This window comes from Oncorhynchus clarkii, chromosome 13 (genome assembly GCF_045791955.1).
Source record: "Oncorhynchus clarkii lewisi isolate Uvic-CL-2024 chromosome 13, UVic_Ocla_1.0, whole genome shotgun sequence".
Taxonomy (NCBI): Eukaryota; Metazoa; Chordata; class Actinopteri; order Salmoniformes; family Salmonidae; genus Oncorhynchus; species Oncorhynchus clarkii.
In genome coordinates, this window is record NC_092159.1 from 46,874,526 (window position 1) to 46,898,307 (window position 23,782).

Genomic DNA, 23,782 nt, shown 5'->3' on the forward strand with positions numbered 1-23,782 from the left:
TTTAAATGTGTGTGTTTTCAATTGAGTAGCAGGCCGATGGTTTCCTTGTTCATGAGAAATAAGGCATATCAATTACATTTTTCTCATTATGACCGTCCTGTTACCTCTCGCTAAATATGCTTCTCGTGGAGGAAAAATTATGCCAGCAAGCCTAGTGCCCTTTATCTTAGCCAGATCTAGTCATATACTCAATAAATTGGATGCAGTCTATCACAGTGCCATCCGTTTTGCCACCAAAGCCCCATATACTTACCAACCACTGCGACCTGTACACTCTCGTTGGATGGCCCTCACTTCATACTCGTCGCCAAACCCACTGGCTACAGACCCTGCTAGGTAAAGTCTCCCATTTTCTCAACTCGCGGGTCACCAGAGCAGCACCCACCTGTAGCACACGCTCCAGCAGGTATATCTCTCTGGTCACCCCCAAAACCAATTCCTCCTTTGGCCGCCTCTCCTTCCAGTTCTCTGCTGCCAATGACTGGAAAGAACTACAAAAATCTCTGAAACTGGAAACACTTATCTCCCTCACTAGCTTTAAGCACCAGCTGTCAGAGCAGCTCACAGATTACTGCACCTGTACACAGCCCATCTATAATTTAGTCCAAATAACTACCTCTCCCCCTACTGTATTTATTTATTTTGCTCCTTTGCACCCCATTATTTATATCTCTACTTTGCACATTCTTCCACTGCAAATCTACCATTCCAGTGTTTTACTTGCTATACTGTATTTACTTCGCCACCATGGCCTTTTTTTGCCTTTACCTTCCTTATCTCACCTCATTTGCTCACATCGTATATAGACTTGTTTATACTGTATTGTTGACTGTATGTTTGTTTTACTCCATGTGTAACTCTGTGTTGTTGTATGTGTCGAACTGCTTTGCTTTATCTTGGCCAGGTCGCAATTGTAAATGAGAACTTGTTCTCAACTTGCCAACCTGGTTAAATAAAGGTGAAATAAAAAAATATATGCCTATCACAAAATAACAATTAGGCTAGCTGCTACATTTAATTGGCATATTAGCCTAGTTTCAATATGCTCGAATATTATTCCTTTTGCTATTATAATAGCAGCATAGTATGAGCATAAGTAGGCTACTATACATTTCTATAGGCTATATTTCCCTCTATAAATTGTAAAAGTTGCACGGCGCCGTAAATTGTCTCTGTCTATAGGGGTAGACACCTTCTGAAGGTGACCTATAGGCCTACTGGTCCACCAATTGTTTTTGCCACTATAGATATAGATTATGGAGTTGGCTCATACTTCCCCTCCGTCACTGCAAGTCCCCAATATCAATACAATTATTGTGGTGTTGTTAATTTTCACTCTCCTTTGATTTGTCTCACTTACCTTGACTAAAATGAATAGGCCTACCACGTTTATTTTTGATCGATCTACAGTAGATCAATTTATTTAATCTAGCCTTTAAATTATTGCAGAATTTAGAATTTGGGCCTCTTGTTGCAGTATGTGAAGTGATATTTTCACAAGCATTATGCCTTTCTCCAAAGCACATCATTTCTTAAAATAAGCATAGCCTAATAAAAATGATTCCTCACTTTGATTTTTATTTAACTTAATGTCAAACTTCGTATTTTCAACATTTCTAACTCAACACGCTTCCGTACATGATAGTTGTTTAGTCGGTGCCATTTGTGTAAAATGTTAGAATTTATGCCTCGATCACACCTGTAGTGAATTTCGCTAAATGTACGCAGCGTCATCTGGATATGTGTGCAACAAAAGTTCTACATTCACCATCTGCTACTGTTTCTGTCATGCCGTCTATGCATACAATAAGATGCATATGTTCGTTAAATCCAACCTATGCACCACACAGAACGGACTGCAACTGCCTCTGTAACACAATGCTGCATGGCAAACGCAGAGTTCCATTGGAAAGGAATGTACTTATGGTGCACCAAAACACATAAGCTGTCGGTGTGATGGAGGCTTAAGGCTAATTTTTATTGTGTAGCCTTTCATTCATACTCATACTTCAATTCAAACTCTCCTCCATGTTTTGCGCATGGGCATATGTTGCTAAAATAGTACAAGAAAAATGTTCGAAGCACCCTTAGTAGGACATTATTATTTATTCAGAAAAACGACGAGTTGATTCATGGTTCAGCCCAGCCTCACATTCAATTCGCGCATATATGTACAAAATGTATCATGGTTATAGGCTTATTTTGAGTTATCTTTGTTTTTGGCGCTTCACGAAATTACAATTATAGGCCATTTTGTTTTTAAAATGTGTTATTGATGTGGTGAGAGTTCAGATGTCAGGGGCAGCTATATGTCTACTCCTACATATATTTGATATTTCGAATAGCCATCTGCAAGTAGGCCTATGGATAACAGAATTAGGCAATACGTGAACATTTCCCCCCACCATATTGATCCCATAGTTGTCACTTATTAAACGAATGGTAATTTACTGAATGGAATTTGAAATATGATGTTGATGTTGGAGTGATGGGATGATGATAGTTAACGGGTGGTACTTTGTTACCGATTGCCTTGTTTGAATTGGTTAAGAGCTTCTCCTCGAGCATAACCATGACATCACAGTCACCTGATCCAATGCGGTTACAGTTCCAACAGGAAACCAACGAGAGGGGATGCTGGACATCGTGGAAGACTCGCCGTGCTTCATAACTTTCTCAGCCTCCCTTTTCTCTGTTTAAGGCTAAACGGTTGTTCCATTTTGTGTTTGTTTGGAGATAAAAGGCTTTGGATTTTTTGAAGGGTTGTTTTTTCCTCTTGAATGACTAACGTGAGAGGGGGCTGGAGCGCACATATTTTAAGCTTGTTTTTTTTGTGAATGGAGAGAGCAAAGCCTTGCGCGTGAGCATCTATCCCTTTCAAAGAACTGACCCTTTCCCACCTTGTTGGGGCAGGTGATATTGGCTCTGCACGTGGACTATGACATTGGACTTGGAGCCCATGGAAGATTTTGTTATTGACGTAGTAGGAGAGGGACTCAGGGATAACGGAGAGGAGCATCTCGTGTCCTTACCTTTGGAAGAGACGAGAAGTGCAGAGCATGAACCCGAAACGTTTTTGTCTTCTAGTGGGCAGGATGAGGATAGGGACGACTGCTCACCCACATCGAAGTGTCCTCCAGCAGCAAGTAAAAGCCCGGCGTCGGTAAAGCCTCCATACTCCTACATCGCTTTGATAACAATGGCCATATTACAAAGCCCAAAAAAGCGACTTACCCTCAGCGAGATATGTGACTTTATCAGCCACCGATTCGTTTATTATCGTGAGAAGTTCCCTGCCTGGCAGAATTCCATCAGACACAACCTTTCGCTCAATGACTGCTTTGTCAAAATGCCCCGAGAGCCTGGTAATCCAGGGAAGGGAAACTACTGGACGCTAGACCCCAATTCTTCGGACATGTTTGAGAATGGGAGCTTTCTGCGTCGAAGGAAGAGGTTCAAACGCCAGCATTTTCGTTTCGGGGTGCTCAAGGAGCAATCCCTTGAGCCCAGTGGCTTTCACAACTTTTATGGTACTTATGGACTCGGCACAGCGGGTCTTCAGCTACCCAGTTTGGAGATTCGGCTTCCATCACCATTCGGCTTCCATCACCATGCGCACTCATCATGCGCTCCCACCATCCCACCTGTTAGCAGCCTGCTACCGGCTTTGTCGAGCCTGTTTACCAGGAACTCTTTCGCTGCCAAGGCTTTTCTTCAATCACAACAGCCTGTCACTATCGGGTCCTTCAATCCGAGCCGCTATGCCACCTTTTCTTCCGCTTTGACCACCAGCGCTCCATATGCGTCCCCTGCGCTGTTCCACTCCGCGGCGTCTCCACATCTCGTCAGTTTACATGAAGAATATCAGAAATTACAAACTCAGCGCAGCACCTCTGACCTGGCTAATGAGCAGTGCTTGTGAATATTAGAGTTGTGTTTCAGACTTTAAATTGTGTATTTGTATCTCAGGTGATATAGATTTTTGAAGCTCTTGTGGAAACAGGTATTTGGCAAATGGTAATTGGATGGACTTTCTTGTTGATCTAGGCCTATTTGAAGAGTGCTGTAGATGTATGCCTTGCATTGATTACATTTGTCATAGCATCTTGCGTTTTTCTTTCTAAAGTATGAAATTAAATTTGTCCATTGAAATGCAAATATTTAACTGACGAGTTTCCTTTTACATTTGGAAAGAAATAAAGTGAATTATTTAAAACAATATATTTAACTCAGTCATTTTTCTTATAGGCCTTTGCGTCACTGACCTGTCAATGTTGGCAAAATTGAAGATCTGTAATTGATGCCTTTAACAACTGATTATTGAATAGCGTATATCTTTAATCAGTGGAAATATAGCTGCACATTTTTACCTATAGCAGGCCTAAATGCGCAGTGAACTTGATTGCATCTTTCAGCAGGAAAACCATTAAATTCAACATTTTGCTGAGTGTGTAGATGATGTGTGGGTTAAATTATGCTCAGAACTTTTTACAAAATTAGGGTCATTTTAGTTTGGCTGGTTAGCATTTCTCTAATAATAAAATATTATTTCATTCAATTATATGATGTTTAGGCCTACATGTAAAACATGTAAGCCTATATTAAGTCAAATAAAAATCTTAAAATAATTGTCAAATTTTGACGGTTATAGCTTTAAAAGTGTCTATCGAAAGAGCGACTGAGGATCAAGCGATGTGCGGACTCAAACTATATAAAGATCACATGAACGAGATGCAACATTGTGTTGACTCTAATCTAGGCTAAATCCAATATCCTGGAATGTTAGGACTACATTTGAAGGATTTTCTGATATTACAATTGAAACATTTTATTTTTGTTCGTTTTTTTATGGCTACGATAAGGGCCCTACTGCTATTATTTATATATTTTGAAAATCTCTCAATATGGTTGTTCTGCAGCATCTCGCTGTCGTTTGCCATTCATCCTCAAAAACTGACGCTTAAACACATTGTAAATTAATGCTCTTTCTAAATTTGAAGTCTAGAAGTAACGGTCTGTGCAGCTGCGCAGCTTTCAGATTGTCAGTTGAGTTACACCACATCCATCCATTAGTTCAACATCGTATTATAATTGCCTGATTTTGCGTCATGGGGCCACACAGCCTGCTCGTTCCAAAAATGGAAAAAATCTGTGCAACACATTCAAAGACTTCATATTTTCATGTCAGATTATGAGGTAATTTCTAAAGCCGCATTTGGTTGTCTCTCCAAAGCATTCCTTATAAGATTTTTTTTATAGAAATATTTTAATATGTTTGTATGGGAGATGTAGCTTGAGCCTATAGCTTACTATTCAAGAGGTATACCACAAACGAACCAGTTGAGGATTTATTCAAATATGTGTTTAAATAGACATCGTGATTTAACTCGGTTTCGCTAGAACCAAATTCGTGGAATATAGTTCTATTAGTCAGAAAATAAAACCAATATTACATTCTAAGAAAATTAAAGCCCTATTAAAGCCCTGAGAATTATGGATGTTTTAAAACAATATTTTAAAGTAATTAATAACATAGATAGATATCACAATCAAGTTAAATTGTGATACTGTATGCTAAATATTTGTGAACATAAATGGAACAAAACATAAAAGGAATATAAACGTTTCCTTACACTCTTAATATCGTTTGAAATATCTGGAACCACATTGGAGATGATTCTGGTACTGTTTAAACCCAAAGTAATAGACATTTCTCATGGATTATAATGAAGATTGAGTATTTGAGACAGATTATTCATGTAAATGTTGAATTATATAATTAACCATATTTGTTGTTTTCTTTTAACGTCCTTGTTTAGATTTATTGTGTGTTTTTCTTTGACTTCTTTGCCAGACCGTGCTGTGTTACACTGAACATGACAGGAAGAAAATAATGTTAGGTTTCATGGGAGGAAAGTATTTATTTCATTCTATTCTAAGTCTAGTTTAGATTGATGACTACTCTAAAGCTTTTGGAAAGGGCTGATGGATAGAAGTACAATATCCAATTCAGTCTAATGCCGTTTGGCAACCATTGAAGGAGTTAAATAAATAAAAACATTGTTGCCTGATGGGGAATTGTTAAGTTGCTTGACTGAGAGAGAAATACACATTGATTTTCTTTGTGGGTCCCCGTTTGAATAAGGAATAAGTTTGATTCAGGAAATGGACAGACTCGCTCATACTGGGTCACACTGTTTATTTGATCCTTTTTGTGGTTATATATTTTTCTGCACATAAAACACTAAACGTTTATTATTGCTATTGATCATCTTAAACAGTGTGGTGGGAATTGTGGTGAAGTAACCTTAATAGATCCAACATGAGATTCGTATCATCTGACAGTAAATATTTAGTGTTCGAATGATACTTATCTGCTTGAAAGAAAACTGAAAATACCACCAATGGGTCATTTTAGCCCATGTATCGAACAGAGACTGTATGATAACAGTGTCAGAGCCGTAATGCCATATTTTATTATGTGGTCAGTCATGATTCATCTCAGAGCTCTGGTAAATTAGAAAAAAAGATCAAGTGTAAACTCTGGGACAGCCAGTGCCTTCGTTGATTGCACTAGCATCATCAGGCCTCGGCACATATAGAAGCTGCAAATGCGCGCCTTTGAAACATCTACATTTTAACCAGGCGTTATGGTTGAGAGTCACTTTCCCTGGTCAGGTATGAGACCTCAAAGTTAAGCCGCTCCTCATGCATCAGTCAATGGGTCTGTGTGAAAGCTTTGTAGACGATGCAGAAGTCAATGCTCTTTTATCAAGAACAAATAGAGAAAGAGACAAACAAACGATCAGAAAAGCAGAGCAGTGCTGTTGATTGACAGAGAGAGAAAGGAGTGACCTTTATCTGCGGGGAAAGTCACTGCACCTGACAAAATAAGCAAGACAGAAACTGTGCATGTATGTCCTCTTGTATGTGTGTTCAGCTGTCCTTTATCATACATGACTTCTCCATCCCTGCTGTAAGGGAAGAAGAAACTTTCCAATAATCAGTTGTGTTTGACTTTATTTTATTTCCTTCAAGATGGGTGCCTAACAGGATGTGAGAGAAAATGTGACTACCTCCTCTTTTTCTGTCAGTGGAGACCTGTTGCATTAACCCCTGGTCAGCACCACCTCTCTCCTACATTCTCTCTCTTATAGTCTCACTTTTGTTCTTGTTAAATGGCATGTGAAAGAATGTTCCTTGAGACTGCCAATTCATTTAGAAATGAAATATGTAAAAGGGCTCAGCAATTGTAACAACAATGACACCGGGCCTTAAATTGAATATGTCACTACAGAAGACTCCAATCGATGTCACATTATGGTTATTCATAACACTATGAACTTGATGAATGTAGGTTTATGTGACTCCCATCAGTGATGCGTGCCCTGTTACCGCTCCAGGGTTCTACTCAGTTCCACGTGGATTATCAGTTATGACTTATCATAACTCACATCTTCCCTCTGATGTAGAGGCCATTTCCTGGGCAGTCTGTCGATTTAGTCAGAAGTCCATTCATGCCTGACACGGTTGCTGTGCCATGCTTTCATTCGAGCATTATTAAGGCCAAGCCAAACAGGCAAGGTAAACTCATTCCTCCAACACCCACCCTCCCCTTTCTTCCTTTCCACAGCCAGATCACGGTGCAGAGAGTGGTGCATTGTGGGATATCCTTAGCTAATTCAATCATTAGAGGAAAAACAATGTTTTAATGTTATTCCTACATGTTATTCCTACATTTGAAATGCACCATTTGGAATGAGTTCCCTTGAATGTTTTTATTTTCCTGAACTGTTGAGAGTGGTTTGTAAGTTACTTAAACGGATTGAATTGAAATTTAATTGAAAGAGACCAAAGACAATGCAAGCATTTAAGTGCAGCACAATTTCAAAGGGATTATCTGTTGGCTACAGTGATCAGAATTGAGGGGGTGGTAGTATCAATGTATAGAGGAGGAAGCTACAGTAAGTAGGTGGCATTTTGAGTTAGCCTTTGAAAAGCTAGCCCTGTGCTACGGCTGATCAGAGCAGAGGTTTTCTCCTCTCACTTTAATGGCTGACTTCCACAGGCCCGGCTTGTTGGCGTTTGCTTTTCCTGGCAGGGCTGATCCCTGCTGCCCCGCTTTTGAGAGTTATTCAATTACATATCCTCCACCCTCCGCGTCTCCCTCTCTCCCCTGCTTCACCGGTCTGTGCTTCACCCTGCCAGGACCAGTAAAAAAGGGTGCTGCGTTGGTGCACCGTTCTCCAGTCTCGTGCCCAAGAATTTATGTGTGTGGCGCGGTGGAGGGCAGTGCGGTGTGTTTTCGGAAAAGGGACCCCCCCCCCAACCCTCGGTGCCAGCAGATGACAGTGACATATAGCAGGAAAGCCACCCAGAAGGAGAATGATCTCACACCTCAGCCACGCGCTGAAAGAGAGAGAGGGAGGAAGAAAAAGAGGGAGAGAGGGGTAGAGAGAGTGAGGGAGAAAAAGAGGGAGAGAGGGGTAGAGAGAGGTAGCGATAAGGGTTTACAGAGATGGAGATAAGGAGATTGCAAGACAGGAAAAGACTAGTAGGCATGGGGTCTGATGGGTGCCTGATAAGACAAGGGTGAAGTTATCTGAGTTGGTGTCGAGCCTTAGATTTCCTGGTGTTAATCATAGAACCCTAATGGACTTTGCCTCTATACCTATGAATTGACTAACCACACCCTCCACCCACTGACTCCCTCTATATCCCAGAAGACTACCCAACTTCTCTCACGAAACACCAAGATCAAAATATTCTCGCAAACAACATAAAAATATCAGCAGTTGCGCTCTGGGTTTTATTGTTAATCGAATCAGCCTCATTATAGCATCTGTGAGACAAAAACACAGGCCCTCTAATGCAGCCATTATGCAGTTCAATGGGTGGCATTTGGTCATGACCCCCCTACTCTTCCCAATGCCCCCCTTCAATCTTACTGGTACCCTGCTGCGTCCCAGCTGGCGACCTCATGCCCTCACCATTTTCCTGCAGCCTTGCACCTCTTAGGGCTGGTGGGTGATTGGGCAACAAGAATCGGGCAATGTCATGTACTCTACCTTCTTGTCGTCATCAAGTCCAGACCCACAGGTATGGACCAACAGCTCTAAACCTAGCACAACTGTGGCCAACAAGAAACGTTAGCTAGTGTATCCTCAGAGAGCTCAGATCAAAGGCACTGAGGGGTGATGTCACCCACAGCAGCCCCTAAACCGCTTATTGCACCAAATGAGCGCCATTAGCCATACAAACAAGACTAAAACCTGATGTCATTTAATCAAAAAGAAGCAGGAAGCACAATTAACATCTGGTCCAAGACGTGTCAGAGTGGGGTCAGGCTAGCCGGGCTCTGATTACAGTTGTAGTAGGCCTATGGCTTAACGAGAATAACTCTAACCCCAACCTGGCCATGGCTTGCTCTGGCCACCTGATCTCTGAGCAAGACAGAGTGTGCCTGCCTGCTCCACCAGGCATCACCATGGAGACGTGATGAAGTTTGGAAACTCTGAAGTTAAAGGCTAACAGTAGGGGATAGGTCCCTCCTACAACCCCCCCTCTCTCTTCTTCCTTCTCTCAATAACGTCTGCAGTGGCATATTACAACTTGGAAGTGGATTTTAAAGGGCATTGAAAATGTTGCCAGAATGGGAAAAACATGGACTGGCTCAATCGAAGCAGATTAGGCAGGCGAGCCAAACCTCACGCTTTGTAAAAAATAAGGAAAAAAGCCTTTTTACGTTGGTGCTCAGACCAACCGCATAGCAGGGAAGCCAAACCTAGCCCTCTCCCTCTACTGAAAAGAATGGCATCAATGACATAAAGAGAGTACATCCATTGAATTGGCACCTCATATCTCTCACCCTTTGCTACACAATGTCAACAAAGTCACTGCATCCCTGAGGGTGCTGGTGTTGGAGCAAAAGCCTTATTTTATCAGTGCTGCAGGTCTGAGTTGGGGAAATGACAAAGCTAATTCAAAGGCTTGTAAACAATGGAACAGTAACATAAGTCCAGTAATTCTTACTGTATGTAATGAATGTTGTGTTATACCATGTAGCAGTGATGTGATAAAGCTGATTGCTGTGAAGTTCAGAGATTAGAGAGTAAGCGTGAAAGCACCACCCTGCCACCCAATCTGTCGGCCAGCGAGCTGTTCATCCCATGTTGCCTCCGTTGGTGGTCCCTGGTGTAAGCTACATTTTCCCCTTGCTTCTCTCTCCCCTGTTTTTTTTTTATAGCAAACACAAAATTGTTCCTAATTCGCTGCTGCTAGAGGGGGGTAATTTGCGGCTTTTGGCTGAGTGTCGCAAGCCCCAAATTTGAAAAAGCTGCTCTGGGGAAGGCATTCTATAAGGCAGTAGAGCTACAGTAGGGAGAATCACTTCAATGCATCCAAAGGAAAACAGACACAGCTAAACATGATGATCTCCATACTCATGATGATCTCCATACTCAAAAGGCATTTATGTAATAATAACTTGGGGAAACTGAAACCCTTCTTTCTGAGTTTCTGCCAACAATCAGAGCTCTTTTAATTCATTGATCATTGTAATATGTGCTCACTCCAAGTAACTCTTGTTTTTAAATTGCATACACAAACATTGTGTTTGAAATGCAGTATGGAATCACCATTGTATGTCTGTTACTTTCATTTTCATAGCAGACTCTTACTTTTGTCAGTAGAGCAGCAGTAGAGTTTGTAGAATTTAAAACCAACTGGTGAAACGTAAAAATGCTGGGTTAAGATACATTTGATATGTGATCGTTCCAATTTCCGGGAAGATCTATCAGATGCCAACTGAAGTCCTCCCTAGTTGTGCTGACGAATGTGAGAAAACAGTTATTCATCATAAAAATACTATTTCATCTTTTCTAGAGGGATACACTGACAAAATATGACGTCAATATAAATGTTCAACATGTTGGAAAAGTAAGCAAAGAAGAGAAAACAATTAATACAACAGAAACCTACAATTGGTTGGGGTGATATCTTGTCTGTGTGTGGGAGAGAATCTGGATCTCTCTTCACACTTTGAGCAAGCAGTGACTCAGCCCAGGGGTTTCGGAGCGCTCCTAGCTCAGTCGACACAAGGGCCCTAAGAGGTGCTCATTCATTTTGATTAACAGGGTCCTCCTCTCTCTCATCCTCTCCTCGATGGCTTCCTCTCTCCTCAGGGAAAGCCTGCAGGGATGTTTGTCTTTTTTTTTATCCGGCATGGTTTTTCACTTCCACAACAGCACGTCATTACCCAGAGTGTTTAAACGCTTAAGTACGGTTTGAAGGGGAGAGAAAAAGCACTTGCAGTGCACAGCTCTACATTAACTCTGCATCACTCAGGGAGAAGTAAAAACCTGCCCTCTGAGCAAAATGAAGTCAATAAATAAAAGTAGCGGTTGTCAGATGTCTGGAACAGCTTGAGAGGATTTGAACAACAGGGTAGCCCACCGTGTTGAAATGAGCACTGCTAACTTTGGGCCGTCTCTTCAGAACTCCCCACTACCAGTTGCTGAGCGCTATTGACTAATGAGGTTGGGCCTGGTGCATGATAAGACAGTGTTAGAGGAGCATTTAATCCATAGAAAACACAGGCTGTTGAAGGACACAAAGTCACAGCAGTGCAGAAAGGGAAGAGAGAGCAACAACTTAAAACAGATGGGGTAGGTAGAGCCTGATTACTCCATTGCAAGAATATAAGAGGAACATAAAATGTGTTCCTGGGTTTAGTTTGATGGGAATAACACTTTGATAATTAAACTGTGCTCAGACTGTTGTTCATCCACAGGTTGCCTGGAACCACAGGCAGAACTCATAAAGCATGGGGCTGCAGCTGCTCTGCTACGATTTTCCCAAGTCAATGCGATTGATCATAGGTTTCAGGGTAGGTCCAGAGGAAGCTGCAGGTGTGGGGAAGGGAAAACACAATCACATCTCAAGTCAAACAAATGGCGTCTCCACTGATGGAGATGGATGGAGGAGCAGCATTCCAATCGATGGAGATCTCCACTCCTCAGCCCTGGGTGCACTCAGCTGCATGGGCCAAACATCTGGAGAGGGAAGGAGGGAAGGAGGGAGAGAGGGAATGAGGGAGGTGAAAGCTGTTAACTGATCCGCTGTGTTTATCTAAAGAGGCACGGGACTCCTGCGGAGGAGGGAGCCCACGAGTGAGCCTGTGTCAGGGAGGAGAGTTCACACCCTTGTCCCTGTTCTCTCTCTTTTTCTCTGCATCCTCATCCCCCTCACCCTCCTGGCCAGCTGAATGGAGGGAATGCCAGTCGAAGAGGGGATGCTGGTCTGGTCTCTGGTGCAGACACTGGTGGCAGGCCGCTGCAAAACACAGCATGACCACTTCCTCAACAAACTGCTCCTCTCTTCTCCACAGTTCTTCCCTCTTCATTCCCTCTTTCCCTCCCTCTATCACACTCCCCATGTCTCCTTCTGATGCTCAGGGAGCATGAGACTAAACCATACTTTTCTCTTCTTTTGGGCCATTCCCCTGTCTTTTCCCCAACAGCCCTATAAAAGGCTGCCCCGGTCTTGTTTTCTCTACAAGTCAAGGGATGAGCTGGGGCTCATAAAGTGAGAGCTCAGAGGGCAAGCGGAGGTCTCAGGCTCTGTAAAAGAGTGCAGTGGTAGTGGGGGGGGGGGGGGGGGGGGGGGGGTCTGTCAGGGGAAAATATAGAGTTGTACGTAGGACACCTTGGGAGCATTTGATCCCTGCGAACGTGCTCGGTCTGGGGAGGACACACTCTGTAAATTTCCCTCCTATGTGCAGTGTTCTCAGTAACGGCAGCCCGCGCTCGTAAAGAACGAGACAAGAAAATATAGGGATGACAGGTGCCAAAAGTGGGAATGTGAAAAAAGTTAATGATGAAAAACTATCACTGTGTGTGTTTCTCTACGTGTGTGTTTTTTTGTGTGTGTGTGTATGTGTGCGTGTGCGTGCGTGTTTGCGTGTGTTTATACTGCTGATGGCACCTTGGAGGATTTATTTAAACAGATGTGAACCCTCAGTGCCAGGTTGACCTCAGGTCCTACTTGGCTACACTGAGCCTGATCTATTTGCCCTGGAAAAATAACACTCCATTTAACAGACTGACCTGTGGAAAAAGAGCTCGCAAACACGTTGTAGCATGTCCAGAAATAAAAGACTACACTCGCTCAGTTTCACATTTTGCACATTCTACTTTTGTAATTGAATATTAATATGACCCAACATACAGTATACTGGATTGCAGACAGAAACAATATATGAGTCTGTCTTTGTCCTTGTCCTCTGTACAGGATTTGAGCAGAGTTACAGTAAACTTGGGAGGTATATATCCTTTCAGACTCAAATATAAAACACTGGATTTATACACTCATTGACCGACGACAAAGAACTTTATACCAAATGTACTGCATGTTAACCACACAGCATGAGAGTGGGTAGTGCAGTGGCTGCAGACAAGAGCCATAAAGAGAGGACATTTATGTGGCGGAGTGGCAGAGGGGAGGTCAGAGCAAGAGTGAAGTGTGGAGGGGTCAAAAATAATGGGGAGACAGCAATGTTTGGAGAGGAGACAGGAGAGAGCAATGCTAATTTATACCCTGCTAATTGGAAACAGCACAGCTCTCCACCTGAACCGCATTCCGGGGCCCTATGACCAGCCCAGCACTGGGCCCGGGCGGGCAACGTGGGAGGGTGATGAGGACCAGGGGGATGGAGAGGTGGAGGAAGGAGGTTAGGGTCGGTGTCAATGGCAGCTTTGTTATTGGGGAGGATTGCACCCTCGCCCTATAGATGGGACAGGGGTGAGTGTGTGTTGGAAATGTTCAGGGGGTCACTTTGTTGTGACAGTCCCAGACACTAGGCTGTAGAGGGAAAAATCGACACAATCTCGATTCTTCTTCGAAAAAAAAAATCTACACAATTGTTACTTCTTCAATCTGACACGATCTAACAATCTACACGACGCAATGAGCTCACTGACCAACCGACTTCAGCAGTCTAAAATTACTAGGCAAATAAATATGACAGCTTCCATAGATAATTACTGTTGTACAGAGGCCATGTTGAACCACGTTGAGTCATGGCAATAGACGTGAATACACAGATTAATTTTTCAAACTATGGCTGTGAGTTACTGAGCTTAGTGTCTGTAATATTTCAATGAATGATGAAGTGTTCAGATGTTGGCTGCAAGTAGTCTGGCGGTGTGATGGAAATGAAGTAATCTTGGAATGTAGATTGAAAAAACATTGACGTTTCTTGATGTGCTTCATATCTGAACTGCAGTTCTAGATGATCTGTTTACAGGGCTCTGTCTGTGTCTAATATAGGCCTATGGCCCCATTTAGGCCCATTTTCCTAATACTGCTGTATGTGCTATTGATAAAGCAAACCATACAGTCACTGCTAAGTGATGGGCTGTCAGCATCCACACAAAGACAGGCTTCACTTAATACACTGGGCATATAAGAGCAAAGAATAGATAACTAGATATGTGCAGAAAAGCCAAATTCCTCCAAAACAAAAACAAGACTGGAGTTGAAAGACACAACGCTGAAGTCAGACATATGGGGAGCATATTGGTCGCAGATTTCTGATCACACAAATACGACTTTTCCTTCTGTGGTGGAGGCTGTTTTGATTCCCTTTAAAGGCGTGTCGGTTGTCTGCCTCGCTTGAGGATATTTGGGGGAAAAGGTTTTTCTTCTTTTCTTTTCTTTCCAGTTCACGTGATTGACAACTTGAGTCTGCACACATGGATGAGTGTGAGTCTCTTGTGAGTTATTGTGCGACACACACACAGTTCTACTGTAGTGGTCTGTAGACAGACATTTGTCCATTGAATCTGCGATGTGTGCTTTTTTTTCTATCTAGCATCTATTCCTAGCAGCACCCAGCACCGAAGCACATCAAAGTAGCCCCGATCTGTCTGTTTCTCACACGGTTTGTCTCTCACACTCTGATTTCTCTCTCAAGCCCACGCCTTTAAACAAACCATGCACAAACTGAAACACATTTGTGTAGGAATATGCTATGTTAGGGATTAAACATTTTCTGTAGATCATGTTTAGGTTATATTTTCATATTTTCATGGCAGTCTTGCAAACGCTTTATCTCAGACTGACACATAGATTTAAATGTGACCAAAATGAACGTGCCAAAGCATGGACATCAGGGTAAAATTATATTTGACAAAATCAGGAATGACAGATTACCACCATATTGATTATTGACTATCACCAATAATGTTGAATTTGTTGTAATGATTACGCTTCCCTCTACCGTTGTTTCAGCTCTGGCACTTCTCAGAATGGTGATCGTTTAAGAAAGTTTAGATCAAAGCTGATTCAGTGTCTCGCAAGATCACTTAACGATTAAGAAGTATTCCACATTTGCCTAACATAGCGAACATAATAGCACAGTATAAAGTTACTGTTAGACCAAAAACACCAACTCATTTATTTTAGGATGAATAGGGTGACACTTTATTTGGATAGACCGGATAGTCCATCTGTAAAGCATCAAAATAAAGAATCTCATAACTCAACAGCATGCGCCACAAGGCTAAATATGTGTTTTGATTGAAACAAAAAAGTCTGTAGCTTGATAACACCACCTGCTCGAAAATTCAAGCAATCTAAAACAACATTGCATAATTTTTAAGTAATTAATTTACATTTTATTGCATGACATAAGTATTTCATACATCAGAAAAGCCGAACTTAATATTTGGTACAGAAACCTCTGTTGGCAATTACAGAGATCATACATTTCCTGTAGTTCCTGTTCTTGACCAGGTTTGCACACACTGCAGCAGAGATTTTGGCCCACTCCTACATACAGAACTTCTCCAGATCCTTCAGGTTTCGGGGCTGTCGCTGGGCAATACGGACTTTCAGCTCCCTCCAAAGATGTTCTATTGGGTTCAGGTCTGGAGACTAGCTAGGCCACTCCAGGACCTTGAGATGCTTCTTACGGAGCCACTCCTTAGTTGCTCTGGCTGTGTGTTTCGGGTCGTTGTCATGCTGGAAGACCCAGCCAAGACCCATCTTCAATGCTCTTACTGAGGGAAGGAGGTTGTTGGCCAAGATCTCGCGATACATGGCCCCTTCCATCCTCCCCTCAATACGGTGCAGTCATCCTGTCGCCTTTGCAGAAAACCATCCCAAAGAATGATGTTTCCACCTCCATGCTTCACGGTTGGGATGGTGTTCTTGGGGTTGTACTCATCCTTCCTCTTCCTCCAAACACGGCGAGTGGAGTTTAGACCAAAAAGCTCTATTTTTGTCTCATCAGACCATATGACCTTCTCCCATTCCTCCTCTGGATCATCCAGATGGTCATTGGCAAATTTCAGACGGGCCTGGACATGCGCTGGCTTGAGCAGGGGGACCTTGCGTGCGCTGCAGGATTTTAATCCATGATTGCGTAGTGTGTTACTAATGGTTGTCTTTGAGACTGCGGCCCCTCTCTTCAGGTCATTGACCAGGTCCTGCCATGTAGTTCTGGGCTGATCCCTCACCTTCCTCAGGATCATTGATGCTCCACGAGGTGAGATCTTGCATGGAGCCCCAGACCGAATTTTATCCCTGATATCCTTACACAGCTGTCTGATCTTGGCCATTGTGGAGAGGTTGGAGTCTGTTTGATTGAGTGTGTGGACAGGTGTCTTTTATACAGGTAACGAATTCAAACAGGTGCAGTTAATACAGGTAATGAGTGGAGAACAGGAGGGCTTCTTAAAGAAAAACTAACAGGTCTGTGAGAGCCGGAATTCTTCCTGGTTGGTAGGTGATCAAATACTTCTGTCATGCAATAAAATGCAAATTAATTACTTAAAAATCATACAATGTGATTTTCTGGATTTTTGTTTTAGATTCCGTCTCTCACAGTTGAAGTGTACCTATGATAAAAAAAAGTACAGACCTCTACATGCTTTGTAAGTAGGAAAACCTGCAAAATCGGCAGTGTATCAAATACTTGTTCTCCCCACTGTAAATGCAATTTATATGATGTGTTACGAATTCCAATTCGTACAATATGTTACAAATTGTAAGTGCTTAAGAGCCCCTTCATTCTATTCTAATTGCTTTCAGAAACTGTACGTTATTGTGTTTTAACTGTACGTTATATTAGCTTATCACTCTCAGCTTGGCTCCCTTGCCCTCTCTGGGGAGGCTGTGACCGAAGTGCAGCAATTGAAGCTCCATTGATTAAAACCTGTTTTCCCCAAGACCTGTCTTTTTCCCTCTCTTCTGTAGGATGCATGCTATCAAAGGAACCACAGAACAAATCAGAGGGCCGTCTCTGAGTGCCGACGGCCTGTCTCTCATTTCAAACTCAGATTAAAACCCCCCCACCCTCGCGCGTGAGGATCAGGGGCCTCAGTAACATCCGCCGCTCCGGGACCCATGGTTTCAACTGCGTGGGAGCCGGACCGAGTCACACACCAAACGGCAACCAACCGCAACCACAACCGCCGCTATCCGCTGCCTGCTGCGCAGTGACTGGAAAAGCAGGCCTCGCCCGGGCCCCGTTCTCATTAGCTAGCTCAAGGTTGAGTGTGAGTATGTTTTGTGTTTGACCCCTTTGAAATGATAATACAAGATAGGGCCTTTGAACAGGAGTTATTATGTGTTTTGGAGAAAGGCCTGTATTTCTGGGATGGAATTTGGATGTTTCGCAGAGCACTCGAAGATGCCTTAGTTTAGTCATAGCTCACAGTAAACGTCTCATACGGCTCTGCTGTTTAGGGACAGTTTGGCGCATTATTCCTGTGAAGAGGTGTGATGGGTCAGCCACTAGTTTATCTGGTGCAGTGTAGGCCTACAGTGGGCCTATGTGTGGTTGTGGCAACGCAACCTTCAGAATTTCTCCAGAATAATGGTCCCCCGTTTCTCAACAGTCAAATATGAATACCCCTGTCGAACCAAGTACGACATGTCAAACCATAGCTCATGGTTTACTAGATGTTAACAGGCTCTCACACTGCCTCTGGTGGATCCAAGTACTTGCCATGTTAATACATCAACTTGCCACCAAGTAACTTCAGCATTGTAAAAAGGCACGGACAGAGTGTAATCTACTGAATCTTGGGCTGGGTTGTGGATCTGTGCAAACAGCAGAGCCACAGAGCTCCAAGTTGATTCTGTGTTAATGTGGCGTGGCACCATTCGTCCTACTTGTCTGTCTTCTCCTCTCGTCTCTGTAGATCTCTGTTAAGCTCCCTCAACTTTCAGATGAAATGGTATCATCATGACTTGCATGTGGACCAGAGTGACATTGGACGTATGCGGTAAGAACGAGTGCATCGCCCCTCTGTGTCTTATTCATGTGGTCGAGGCAGGATTATGACTTGATCCAATGAGTTGAACTGGAGAAGTGAGGCTGGGGTCAAATCTGCCTTGAATTAAACCAGTGTTGTAGCAGAAATAATACCATCACCTCCCCCAAGCCCAGTAATACAATTGGAGGAAAGTGTGTGCTTGTGTTGGCCTGCCGGAGCCCCTGATCAAACCACAGGTCGGTGTCCATTACAGAGAGTAGGGTCTCTGCTGATGATTCAAACACAGCCCACGGCCCCAGCTTCAAAAGGCTCTGTGCACCGCACCCACTTATACCCAACGGCGCATGTCAGTTAGTGTGGACCACACTATTCATCAGTTATGGCCAGCTCTGGGGCCATCCAACAGCCACAGCCCATAGTGAGTCGTCATTAGTCCAGAGTCAGGCCCCTCCCCTCCTGTAAATTCTCAAGCACTGGCTTTTGTAGGAGGTGTGGTGTAAAACCACAAACCCTTAAGAACTGTCACACCAACAACAACCCAGCCCTCCCAGCCCTTTATCCCACGTTCTAAAACGTTCACCGCAACACAGATAACTCTTTTTAAAACTCTTTCCAAAGCTGATGGGAAATTTGGCTTGGATGTCTTTTTAAGATGGCTCAGTGTTGCCTCCTCCTCCTCCTTATGTAATTGTGTAATTGCCCCTTGTCCATCCACACCCCTCTTCCCTCCTGTGGTACCGCTCTCACACACATAAAACATCTCATAGTAGGACCATATACTGTACACTAATCCTGGCAGAGATGTAGACCATTCCTCTCTCTCTCTCTCTCTCTCTCTCTCTCTCTCTCTCTCTCTCTCTTTCTCTCTCTCTCTCTCTGTCTCTCTCTCTCTCTCTCTCTCTGTCTCTCTGTCTCTCTCTCTCTCTCTCTCTCTCTCTCTCTCTCTCTGTCTCTCTCTCTCTCTCTCAATTCAATTAAATTCAAGGGGCTTTATTGGTATGGGAAACATGTGTTAACATTGCCAAAGCAGGTGAGGTAGATAATATACAAAAGTGAAATAAACAATAAAAATCAACAGTAAACATTACACATACAGAAGTTTCAAAGCAATAAAGACATTACAAATGTCATATTATATATATACAGTGTTTTAACAATGTACAAATGGTTAAAGGACACAAGATAAAATAAATAAGCATAAATATGGGTTGTATTTACAATGGTGTTTGTTCTTCACTGGTTGCCCTTTTCTCGTGGCAACAGGTCACAAATCTTGCTGCTGTGATGGCACACTGTGGAATTTCACCCAGTAGATATGGAAGTTTATCAAAATTGGATTTGTTTTCGAATTCTTTGTGGATCTGTGTAATCTGAGGGAAATATGTGTCTCTAATATGGTCATACATTGGGCAGGAGGTTAGGAAGTGCAGCTTAGTTTCCACCTCATTTTGTGGGCAGTGTGCACATAGCCTGTCTTCTCTTTAGAGCCATGTCTGCCTACGGCGGCCTTTCTCAATAGCAAGGCTATGCTCACTGAGTCTGTACATAGTCAAAGCTTTCCTTAATTTTGGGTCAGTCACAGTGGTCAGGTATTCTGCCGCTGTGTACTCTCTGTTTAGGGCCAAATAGCATTCTATTTTGCTCTGTTTTTTTCTTCATTCTTTCCAATGTGTCAAGTAATTATCTTTTTGTTTTCTCATGATTTGGTTGGGTCTAATTGTGCTGCTGTCCTGGGGCTCTGTAGGGTGTGTTTGTGTTTGTGAACAGAGCCCCAGGACCAGCTTGCTTAGGGGACTCTTCTCCAGGTTCATCTCTCTGTAGGTGATGGCTTTGTTATGGAAGGTTTGGAAATCGCTTCCTTTTAGGTGGTTATAGAATTTAACAGCTCTTTTCTGGATTTTGATAATTAGTGGGTATCGGCCTAATTCTGCTCTGCATGCATTATTTGGTGTTCTACGTTGTACACTGAGGATATTTTTGCATAATTCTGCGTGCAGAGTCTCAATTTGGTGTTTGTCTCATTTTGTGAAGTCTTGGTTGGTGAGCGGGCCCCAGACCTCACAACCATAAAGGGCAATGGGTTCTATGACTGATTCAAGTATTTTTAGCCACATCCTAATTGGTATGTTGAAATGTATGTTCCTTTTGATGGCATAGAATGCCCTTCTTGCCTTGTCTCTCAGATCGTTCACAGCTTTGTGGAAGTTACCTGTGGCGCTGATGTTTAGGCCAAGGTATGTATAGTTTTTTGTGTGCTCTAGGGCAACAGTGTCTAGATGGAATTTGTACTTGTGGTCCTGATGACTGGACCTTTTTTGGAACACCCTTATTTTGGTCTTACTGAGATTTACTGTCTCTCTCTCTCATTCAATTCAATTCAATTCAAGGGGCTTTATTGGCATGGGAAACATGTTTACATTTCCAAAGCCAGTGAAATAGATAAACAATAAACAATAAACAATAAAAAACAGTAAACATTACACTCACAAAAGTTCCAAAAGAACTTCCTAATTCTCTTAATTTCTCTTTCGCTACACTCCCCCTCTTCTGTCTCCATCTCCGTCCCTCTCCGTTAGCTTCCTCTCCACATCTGGCTCAGGTCCAAGGCAGTCCAGCAATGTGTGAGAGGATGAATGGTGACTCTTATATTGGCTGACTGCACCATTCCACTTCCACCCAGTCATGCTTCTCCCATCCTAAACATCAGTCCAGCTGTTGGTGCATGTGAGGCTGGCTGTGTGCGTGCGTGCGTCTGTCCGTCCACTGGATCGTGCTAGCTCCCCTAACCTCGGCAGATGTACGTGATTGTAGGCCTACAGTCATGTTGGCTGTGGTCTCTTCTTTGTCCTGACACTTACATTGATTTGCGTGAAAGCATGCACTAATTGTACTCTAAGAAAATTAGTGCTGTCCTTGCTTTCAGTTGTGCATTATAATACATTTTGTTAATAGCTACAGAATGTGTATTACATGCTTTACCAATCAAAGCAATGTCAAATGGTCTGGATAACTGAAATAAACAGATACATTTGGAACTTCTATGTTGACTGTTCTATGTGATTATTGACAGAGGTAGGCTTACCCCTTCTAAGGTAAAAAATGTCAAAAGCCATAATAGTAAATCATGTGTTTGGCATGACATATCACCTCATGAAGCAATAAACTGACACTACCATTCAACGTCAACTACTTTAATATTGCCAGCCAGCTATAAACCTCTTCAAACCCTTCAATGTGCCGTTACAATGGACACATCTTCCTTGCATTATTATTTGCTAACTTGGCCGAAGCTTTCATCTTGGCTTTATGAGTTGTCGCACCAACCCACACATGGACAGGGCAAATGTTAGCTCCTCACAGTGCTCCATAAACAATTTCAGACACACACACGCTCACGCTACAGGGAGGAACATGAAAACAGCACTAATAGGAAAAAGATGAGTGGACTTAGAGCCTGTGCCGTGGAGAACACTTGGTGAGGAGAGAGGAGAGCAGGCAGGCAGGCCGCTGGACCTAACTTTTTAGGCCTTGCTCTGTTGGAAGGGGAACAGCATGGGCTGTGATATAATTATTACAGTATGCCTCACTATATGCAAAGCAAACAAATCTATGACGCAAAGTAACTATCAACCTTGAATTTCCAAGTTGGCATATCACTTGCTACCCACCCAGTAGGCTAGCCACCATCAAAAGGCCTTTCTAATATCTAGACACACCATATCACCACATTATTAGCCCACATTTTTAACAAAGGTTTCTGTCTACCTTTCTCAAAACCTATTTTTTGTTAATTCTGGTTGGCACGTTTAGTATTTGTTATTTCCTCTGTGATTACCTCCAGGGATGAAACAGTCTCTTTTCATATGGTCCAGATTCATTCAGCCAATGTCTTTGTAGCCTGCTGTATTTTTATTCAGATGTTCTTCTCAACAAACCACAAAGAGACCATACAGTATTTGATGTGTATTAGAGGGTATGCTGTGGTTGTAATCAGTCCTGTCCTGTTGATATTTTGAGCAGTTTACGGTGAGTGCTGTGTGAGCTAGCAAAGGGAGAGGCCTTGTCTGCGGTGGAGGAGAGCGTGTGTCATCCTGTGTATTTTCCTTTGGTTTGCGCGATGATAACAAAAAAATATTGCGGTGTCCACGAATCACAGCGAGCTGCCCCCACTTCAATGGGGGACCACAAGGTCCTTAGAACAACATTTTTGCTCAGAGGGAGAGCTTCAGAAGTTACAGCCGTTGTGTTAATGATGGGTCACTAGTGATTCCATGAGCTGTTTGTTCAGATTTTTGGCTTTGGTTATGCATACAGGCACAAATCAACTCTGCATCCTTTGCCGTCCTGATGAGGCTTCAGCCTCTGAGGACCAACCCTGGGCCACAACTGTCTACACAGACGAGATACAGTCTCCCTCTGATTTAGGCCTAACGGCATGGTTGCCTCAACTCACAGTGTCTGAGTGTAGAAATCCATCTCCCTACTTTCCACCCTTCTCTCATCCCTTCTTATCTCCCTCTATCATTACTCACTGTTCTCTCACTGATGCTTATCCAATAAGACAGAACGATATTTGGACAGGTATTCTTTTTTATATGCATTATCTTTAAGGGGTCTACTGGACGGGTGCACCATGTCATTTCATTGCAGTTTCATAAGGAATGAACTGGCATCATACCCTGGTTCACTGTCGACCGCCATACTGTAGTCCGCACTGTACTGTATGCGTAATCCTTAACAATAAAAAACTGTTTAGCACCAATTTTCCTTTACTTTTAAACTTTCTTTTTTTCCCTGTTTCAGACAACTGTGGAGGCCACATCTGGAAGACAGATGTAATCCCTGAGCATGTTCTCTCTCTTTCTCTCGCGCACACATATTCACTCTCTCCTCTTTCTTGCTCTCTCCCTACTCTCTTTCTCATTCCTTTCCTCCCTCTCTTCTCGGGAAACATGAGAGCTGGACTAATTCTCTCCCTCCCTCCCCCGGCGGACCACCCACATTCGGAAACGCCTAGCTGTTCCACAGGCAGGGTCTCTGTCAGCTTAGAGAGAGAGGGAGAGAAACTTAAAGAGAGAGATGTAAAGATGGGTTTGACTGATGGTTTTAACAGAGTATCAATTACATCAATGTCAAACCCGTAACCTACCGTTTTGCATAAAGAAAAAAGAGGAAGCTTTGAGAGCAATGCTTCAGTGCTTTCCAAAGTCAGAGGCACTTTCACTTAGGACTCCACACTCCTCACCACTATTATTAACGCCCTCTATACGCTCCAGCAATTGTCCTCAGCTAACACACACTGCTGCAGATGGTCCGTCTATAGCGGAGGTCTCCGCTACCTATCATGCATCATGTGAAAGTCTTATTTTCGAAATGTAGCCTATACTCAACTCCTAAATAAAGTGCTTGAAAATTTTGGCCAATAAATGACTAAATCCAGTCTGAGGGAAATATGTAATTGTATGCTTTAAAAGTATCAACTGTGTAACATATACAGG

The 23,782-nt window shown here is 42.9% G+C and overlaps 1 protein-coding gene across 1 annotated transcript; it reads left to right on the plus strand.

Annotated features, from left to right (window-relative positions):
* The first annotated feature begins 2,901 nt into the window (after nt 1-2,901).
* Nucleotides 2,902-3,922, plus strand: LOC139423991 (forkhead box protein D2-like). Its single transcript, XM_071175664.1, has one exon. It carries the CDS (start codon nt 2,939-2,941, stop codon nt 3,920-3,922), a length of 984 nt encoding a protein of 327 aa, XP_071031765.1. The 5' UTR covers nt 2,902-2,938.
* Nucleotides 3,923-23,782: the final 19,860 nt, after the last annotated feature.

Coding starts and splice junctions, on each gene's coding strand:
- LOC139423991 (XM_071175664.1), top strand. CDS start 2,939: ATGACATTGGACTTGGAGCCCATGGAAGATTTTGTTATTGACGTAGTA.